General features: G+C 58.8%; 1 protein-coding gene across 1 annotated transcript in view; it reads left to right on the top strand.

The window, feature by feature from the left end:
* TTBK1 (tau tubulin kinase 1) overlaps positions 1 to 6,550 on the top strand; it is a 35,474-nt gene extending 28,924 nt beyond the window's left edge. Inside the window, exons 13-14 of the mRNA XM_024766206.1 lie at positions 3,936 to 5,497; positions 6,166 to 6,550. Coding sequence (XP_024621974.1) covers positions 3,936 to 5,497; positions 6,166 to 6,550 — 1,947 coding nt within the window. The remainder of the gene's footprint in view (positions 1 to 3,935; positions 5,498 to 6,165) is intronic.
* Positions 6,551 to 8,459: the final 1,909 nt, after the last annotated feature.

Below are 8,459 nucleotides of genomic sequence, written 5' to 3' on the forward strand. Positions count from 1 at the left end.
TGGGAGGTATGCGCTGGGCAGCTGCTGAGGGAGGAGATGGGGCACTGCTGTGAGAGGCACAAAGCCCTCCCCGCCCTGCAGTGAGGGAGGGGTGGGGTGTCAGAGTTCACACTCCTCTTGTCCATCGGCAGCCCCCCTTCTCTGACCTTGGGACTGTGGGCTGATGTGCAGTGCACAATGTCTGGGACTGGCTAGGGTCCAGGCAGGAGAGTTGCTCAATGCACACTGTGTGGGGATGGGGGTACGTGGAGTAACCTGTCTCCAGCGTCAGTAGCAGAGAAGTCAAGGCTGAGGAGAGCCCAGTTTTGTTGGTGGCAGGGGCAGTGGGGAGTCTGGTCCGTCTACCTGTGTTCACGTCTCCGGCTGACTGGAGTAAACACGGGCTTGGGCCGAGTTCTGAAGCTGGTGAGGTCACATGCTGCTGCTCTGGGCTCAGCGGAGGCAGGGGCAGGGTTGAGGCTTTCATTCTCTCTGTCTCAGGTCCAAAGGCCTGCCTCTCCTCCTCCCACACTATTCACCCTCACCACATCTGCCTTTGGCCAAACTCCATCGGTTCACCAGGGAGCTTTGAAACAGGTTTCCGGGCCTCAACTCTGACCTACAGAATCTAGGGAGTAGGACTCAGGGCTCTGTTTTTTTAAAAAGCACCCCCAAGTCACGTTGTGCCAAGCATGCTGGAGTACCACGATAAGCAGACTGGAATCATAAAGGGCCACTGCCCTGGGAAGGGAGCAGGAAGGTGTGAGCTTCCCCAGACCCCGACTTCCACTTGGTGACACCCAGCACTGTTTCTTCCCTCTGAGGTAGACTGGGAGAGTGTCACTGCTGTCCCCCTCCCATGGTGTCCTCAGGCCTATAGGGCCAATCACACAGAGGCTATCCAGTGACCGTTGGCTGACTGAATGAGCACAGGATCACATGGGCATTGGGCACAGGCATCCAGGAGAGGCCAGAAAGGGTGTGGGAGGACTTCCCGCTCTCTGAGGAAGGAGGAACTTGAGCCCAGCCCTGGCCCTCCCCAACATGGAGCCAGATGGGGAGGGGCTTTGAAATAGAAAACCCAGCATGCCCAGGCCAGGGTGGGCTTGGCAGTAATCCTTAGGGCAAACCTGTCCCTACTCTGAGGTTCACAGCTCTGTGAAAGGGCAGAGGGTCCTGAGTTTCTCCACAAGGGAGGATGGGAGGCCGGTGAGGCAGTGGAAAGAATTCTGAGCTCTGGGCTACCCTGGGTGGTGTGCTTTGTGACTTGGGCATGTTGACGCTTCTCTCCAAGCCTCAGTTTCCCAGTCTGATATTATCAGCGATGCCTGATTTCCAGCTCTCATCCCTCATGTAATGGAAGGGGAGGGCTTTGAGATGAAAGGAGAAAGGGTTCCAGCTATGATCATCTAATGTGGGCGCTGTGAGCAGAGGATCTATCCTGTGGATGGGGCTTTTCCTGAGAGATCCAAAAACTGGCCGGATGGCAAGGGAAAAGGTGGTTCTAACAGGGATGTCCGAAGTGTCAGAGGTGGGACAGGGAACATAGGCAGAAGTTCTGCTGAGAAAGAATGGCTTGGTGGGGCTAAAGGACATCCCTGCTGGGTAGGATGTATCTAGTGCTGGGTGGGTGAGCTCTGAGCCAGACAGGATAAAAACATAATCAGAACACACCCCCGAGTGTGCTGGGGTCCTGTCCAGTGTCTGATGCAATTTTGTCTTGCATCGCTCCTCCCCACTCCATCAAGGCCTCACTGATGGTCTGACCGTGAGGAAGATTATGGCAGTTAAGGATGGGAGAAATCACAGCCTCGAGCAAATCTTGGCCTTGGGGATTCCTTCCCCTCCACCAGCCTTTGGGCTGACTGCACAGAGACCTCAGCTGGGAGAGCCCCTTCTTCCCCGCCCCCCTCCCGCCCACAGGTGTGGCATCCAGGAGTTTCTGGGGTTGAGGAAGGAATCAATGATCTTCAAACCAGAGTGAGCAGGGTGGGGGTAGGAGGTGGGGGGCAGGGTGGGGAAGGAGCTAACATTTATCAGTCAACCGCTATAAGTCAGCCTCATGGCTAACATGACCTCATTTATGGTCACAGCCTTTGTGGAGGATGCATTATCCCCATTTAATTTCCTAATCTAAAGATTTCACACTCCATGAAAACAAGGACCAGATCTGTCTTGCTGATCCACAAATTCACAGCTTCTAACACAGCGGCCAAGGCAATAGACATTCAAGGACTTCTTGAATGAATGAATGAAAAACCCTTAAGAGGCTCAGTGTTTATCAAGAAAGAGAGCCATGTAAACACGTGCTTGTGAAATAGAGGGTGGAAGGTTCTGTAATGGAAGGATGTGGGAAAACAAGTAGAGTGATGAAGTCGGCTTGGTGGGTGGACAAGAAGCTTTTGGGGAAATGAGCTGTTTTAGCTGGGTCCTGGAGGAAGAATAGGAATTTGTCATGTCAATAGAGAGAGTGAGAGGACCCCCTGGGCAAAGGAAACTGCCTAGGGAAAGACCCAGAAGTGTTAGATGCATGAGGCATTTAGAGAACTGCTGGAACGTAAGTGGGGGACCAGAGGGTGCTGCTCAAAGTGAGGCTGGAGCACAAGGTAGGAGTCAGATCATGCGGTGGGGTGGGGACAAGTGGGGGGGGTGGGGATGCTTATGTGCCAAGCCAAAGACCGAAACTGTCTCGTGAGGACTGTGGGACCCACCATAGGTTTCTGCAGGTTTGAAGCAGACAGAAATGGGATCAGATTTAAGTTTCAGGAAGATCACTTGGGCAGCCGTAAAAAGAACGGATGGGCAATGCAGAATGGAAAAAGGCTGATGGTTGGGGAACCACGAGGCAGGACAGGGCTGTGCCCAGGGGCATAGGGCAGCAGACACAGATGTTCAAGAGGAATGCCTGGCAGGACTCCCTGAGAGTCTGGATGGCACCTGATGGTGTTGGAGCCCCTCCAGGGCTTCTGGTCTGCACGGGCTGTGTTTAGGAAAACAGAGGCCCTGTGTGTTCAAAAGGCTATCAAAGTGCTGGATACCATCAGTACCATCCCACCAGGAACAAAGCCATGTCAGCCCTAATGGGGCCTGGTGCATTGTGGGTGCCTGGGGATGTGTGTGATTGACAAGGGCAGAGCCAGAGAAGACACAGCAGCTGAGGTCCTGGTGAGATGGTCAGGCCTTTTGAGTCTGGAAGGAAGGGGGCTAAGGGCAGATGTGGCAAGAATCTAGAAAACCAAGGACATGCCATCACATTGCCAAGAACTCTGCACAAAGCTTCAAAGGGTAAAACTTAATCAAGTGAAAAGAAACTGCCTTTCATAGGCTGGCTGTGAGTTTTTGGAGGAAGTGTGGACTCAAAACATACCTACAGAGGACTGGGAAATTCCTGGCTGACAGGCAGGTGGGAAGGGGGCTGGAGCTCCAGGGGTCCAGCCTGCACTTCAAGGGGTGGAGGACAGCCTGAACTTTGCCTTTGTCTGACAGGTTCTGGTGGCCCTGGTGGCCAGCTCCCTGGCTGCAGAGGAACTGTGCCCTGTGAGGAGGCAGTGAGGGCTGACCCAGACACTTGCTGCCTCTCTCTGGACCTGGTTTCCTACATGGTGGCTATGATGGCTTGCAGTTGCCTCTGGGTTTCAGGATACAGATAGGATACAGAAGAGTCGGGGTAAAGGGAAGACTGGTAGACAGAAAAGCCACCAGGATCAAGGCCTGGGACCTCAGGGGACCTGGAGCATGAACACAGTTATTCATCAGAGATTTATTGAGCACTTACTAGGTGCCAGGGACCATTCTAAGCCCTCGGGACAGAGCGATGAGCAAAACAGCCCCAGCATGTGCTCTAGTGGAACTCACAGTCTCACGGGCCTCCTAGCCTGGGAGTGCAGTCAGGCCTTCTCCGGCCCAGGATGGGGCGGGGGGCGACCTCAGTGGGTCCCTGTGTGTGCCCCTTGCAGGTATTCTCCGTGGCGCCCCCGTTTGAGGTGAATGGTCTCCCGCGAGCTGTGCCCCTGAGCCTGCCCTACCAGGACTACAAGAAGGATCTCTCCGATTACCGTGAACGGGCTCGGCTGCTCAACAGGGTCCGGAGGGTGGACTTCTCGCACATGCTACTTGCCACTCCGCAGGTCCCGCTGGCTCCTGTTCAGCCTCAAACGAATGGGAAGGAGGAAGAGGAGGAGGAGGAGGAGGAAGAGGAGGAGGAGGAGGAGGAGGAAGAAGAGGAAGAAGAGGAGGAGGAGGAGGAGGAAGATGAGGAAGAAGAGGAGGAAGAAGAGGAGGAGGAGGAGGCAGTGGCCCTGGGGGAGGTGCTGGGGCCACACAGTGGCTCCAGCAGTGAGGGCAGCGAGAGGAGCACGGACCGGAGCCAGGAGGGCGCCCCATCCACGCTGCTGGCCGATGATCAGAAAGAGTCCAGGGGCCGAGCCTCCATGGCTGACGGGGACCTGGAGCCTGAGGAGGGCTCCAAAACGCTGGTGCTCGTCTCCCCTGGCGACATGAAGAAGTCGCCTGTCACTGCCGACCTGGCCCCCGACCCTGACCTGGGCACTCTGGCTGCCCTCACTCCTCAGCACGAACGGCCCCAGCCCACTGGCAGCCAGCTGGACGTGTCTGAGCCAGGCACCCTGTCCTCTGTCCTCAAGTCTGAGCCCAAGCCCCCTGGGACCGGGACAGGGCCGGGGGCTGGGGCAGTGACCATAGGGGCAGGGGGAGTGGCAGTCACCTCCTCGCCCTTCACCAAAGTCGAGAGGACCTTTGTGCACATTGCAGAGAAAACCCACCTCAATGTCATGTCTTCTGGTGGACAAGCCTCCCGGTCTGAGGAGCTCAGCGCTGGGGGGGAGCTGGGCCTGGAGGTGCCCTCTGATGGAAGGGCTGCGGAGGAGGGGGCCTCCGTGTACCTGGAGAACGGCATTGCCCTATCAGGGCTGGTGAGCTGTGTCCTGTCCGCCCCCCCCGAGAGCAGCCCCTTGGAGGTGACCACAGACTCACTGCCCAATGGCCCAGCCCTTGCCGATGGGCCAGCCCCGGCGTCCCTGCTGGAGCCGGGTCCCGAGAAACTGGCCACCATCTCCCCCAGTCGCCATGCCAGGCCAGGCCCTCGCCCCAGGAGCCGAATCCCTGTCCTGCTGTCTGAGGAGGACACAGGCTCGGAGCCCTCAGGCTCACTGTCGGCCAAAGAGCGGTGGGGCAAGAGGGCGCGACCACAGCAGGACCTGGCGCGGCTGGTGATGGAGAAGAGGCAGGGCCGCCTGCTGCTGCGCCTGGCCTCTGGGGCCTCGTCCTCTTCCAGTGAGGAGCAGCGCCGTGCCTCTGAGACGCTCTCAGGCACAGGCTCCGAGGAGGACACGCCTGCCTCTGAGCCCGCGGTGCCCAGGAAAGCCGGGCGGGCAGCTGCCACCCGGAGCCGGATCCCCCGTCCCATCAGCATCCGCATGCCCACGCCTGCCGCAGCCCAGCAGCCCCCTGACAGACCCCAAGGCGCGGCCCCAGCATCTGACACAGCCATCACCAGCAGGTGAGAAACTGCTGCTAGTCCCAGGGCAGGCAGAGGGTGACTACAGAAGGCCTTCCACCAGCAGACGCTTCCCTGGAGCCAAGGGCTATTGATAATTCAGGAAGGACCCTCAGCCACACCCCCTGTCCACCACCTCCCCAACTAAGTCTCTCTTCTGACTCAGGTCCCAGCCCTCTCACTGGGCTCAAGGGAGTGGCTGCAGTGAGTGTGTCTGGAGGGGTTCCAAGGAGGCCAGGCTTGGGAAAAGGTTGATGGGGGCCAGTGGGGTCCACACACAGCCTCTGGCGTGCCATGGGGCATTTGAGGCCAAAGGATAAAGGCCAGAACAGTTGGGAGAAAACATTATTCATATTAATATAAACATGGGTATATAATAGAGTAGAATGTAAAATCCATGCGAATTTTAAAGATAAAACAGAGACATCAAACAAAGCCTGGAACAAGCTCTTTTGGTAGCAGCCTGGGAGTGTGTGGCCCTTAGAGGTCCCGATCTGGAGGATGGGGCACCATGCCTCAGTTTATCCATCTGTGCCAAGGTCTCCTCAGTTTCATCCAGCTCTGAGGATGCAGGACACTGGAGCTCAGTGCCCAGGGAGATTCTGAAAATGTCTTTTTGTTTCTTTGCCCGCCTCTTGTCTCTTGCCTTCTGCCCTCCGCACCTCCCGCAGGCTCCAGCTGCAGAAGCCCCCAGGGACGGCCATTGCTGCTGACCTCCGTCCCAAACAGCCCCCCGGCCGTGGCCCGGGCCCGGGGCGAGCCCAAGCCGGCACCAGGCCCCCAGCCCCGCGCAGTCCCGGCCTCCCCGCCTCCTCCGCGCACCATCCCAGCGCCTCCCCCCGGAGCCGGTCCCTGTCCCGCAAAGAGAGCCCCTCCCCCTCGCACCAGGCCCGGCCGGGGGCCCCCCCACCCCGGGGCGCCCCGCAGGCCCGGGCCCAGCCTGAAGGCACCCCCTCCCCGGGGGCCCCCAAGAAAGGACCCAGAGTGAAACTCCAGACTCAGCGCGCAACCAAAGGCCGGGCGGGGGTTGCGGAGGGTCGGGCTGGGGCCAGATAATGACGCGCGTGGCGCTCCGTGGCCCCTCACCCTCACCCCGGCCCCCCACCTGCAGCCGGCCACACTGGAACAGCTCCCAGCACAGCCTTACGCGCCTGACGCGCGCCACCCGCGGCCCCAGCTTCCTGCCTGCACCCGCGAGGACGCGCGCCAGCACACGCCGCGCCCACCCGCCGGCCCTGCGGAAGGAGACGCGGCGCCGCGGCGGGAGTGTCCGCCTCCCCATCCTTCCCTGTCTCCGCCCCTCCCCCTGCTGCCCTTCAGGTGGGGCAGGCTCACCCTACGCCCCGGGGAAGGCTCAGCGACTCTTCACCAAGGACTCCACGAATGGGGACGCCCTGCTAACCACCAGGCCTCTGCTGCTCTCCAAGCCCCCCCAGGGAACTCTGCTTACACATCCTGCGGCGCCTTTCCCTCCTCCTGACCCTCATCCAGCCAAAGCTACACGCCCCAACCCTTTCGGAAAGGCAGCCTCAAATTCCAGAAGTGGAGGCTCCAGCCTCCCACTAGGGGTTAATCTCACATCTCCTGGGAGCTGTGGTGGTTGGAAAGGGCTCTTCTCAGCTGCCAGATGGGGGTTGGGGAGGTGAGACCTAGGAGCCATTGGTCTACTGTGGTGTGAGGAGGCAGGTCTGACCTGCCTCAAAGTCAGTACCATCCTGGACACCCCTGTAGGAGGCAGTGGACAGGTGATGGGGGAAGGGTGTTCCCTTGCACCTCTAGGGTGCAAAGACCCCTTCCCCCTTAGTTTGTGTGGGACCTCAGTGGGAACCATCAAGTGTGTGTGGGCTGCCTTCCTGGGCAAGTGTTTCCCAGTGGGAAGTTAGAGGGGGGCTTTAAAAAAGGTTTCACCTCTTCCCTTTGTCCCCGGATCTAGTGCTCAGGATCCCTCACCATCAGGAATTCCTTCTTGCCATCTAACCTCAATCTTGTCTACTGCAGTTTCAGCCAACTTCTCTCTCTCCTGAATTCAGTGGAGGTGGAGAATGGCTGGTTATCATCTTCTCTGCACTGGCCCTTTGGAGGTTCAGGGACTCAGTTCTAGCTGGGTCACCATCCCTGTCCTCCTGCCTGTGGGGAGTAGGCTGGATCAGACCATCATCTCCCCCAGTGGGAGAGAGAGCAGAAATAGGCAGACAGGCAGCTGGCCCCTGGACTCAAGGCAGAAAGGCCCTTTTAACTTCCAGATTGTATGCTTGTGTGATAGGTCCCCAGTCCCCTCCACCTCCAGCTCACCCTTCAGCCTGTCCCCTCTTGTCCTAATCCCAACCCATGCGGGTGAGCAGTCCCTGCAGCGGGTGAGGCCTCTGCTGCTCCATGAATGGATATGGGGCCTCCTCCTGGGTCTGGCTCCTGCATAGTTCATCCCAACTCATCATCAGCCTCAACTGCCTACATCTGGGCCAAGGGGCTGCAGAAGGGATAGCCAACCCTGCCTATCTGGGACAGGTCCCCTGCAGGCCTTCTCCATCCGCAGCACACACAGCCTCTGCCCCCTGGCCTGGCCCCCCTGTTCTTCCCTGGGTCATAGACAGCAAGGCAAGACAACCAAGGGAAGAGGAAGAAAGGTCCCAGCCTGCCGCAGTGATCTGGCAGCATCCAGCCACCATCACTTAGAAGGATGCCCATGAGGAAATTTGCCCCGAGAGAAACCTGGTGGTGCCAGCTGAAGCTCCTGATGGAGACTCGGCAGCTTGGGCAGCTGCTTCTATGCCAAGGTGGTGGTTTCTCTGCAGACCAGCCCAGGGGAGGACTCCAGGGTGGATGGCCTTCGAGATTCACCCAATGCTGACGCAGAAGCTCCCAGAACACTCAGGAAACCTCTCCGGACAGAGCCCTCTTTGTCAACCCGAGACCCTCCCAAGGCCTCTGCTGCCCTCTGGATCCAGCAGAGGGGGTGGAGGAAGGG

This window comes from Neophocaena asiaeorientalis, unplaced genomic scaffold (genome assembly GCF_003031525.2).
Source record: "Neophocaena asiaeorientalis asiaeorientalis breed wild unplaced genomic scaffold, Neophocaena_asiaeorientalis_V1.1 scaffold46, whole genome shotgun sequence".
NCBI classification, from domain to species: Eukaryota; Metazoa; Chordata; class Mammalia; order Artiodactyla; family Phocoenidae; genus Neophocaena; species Neophocaena asiaeorientalis.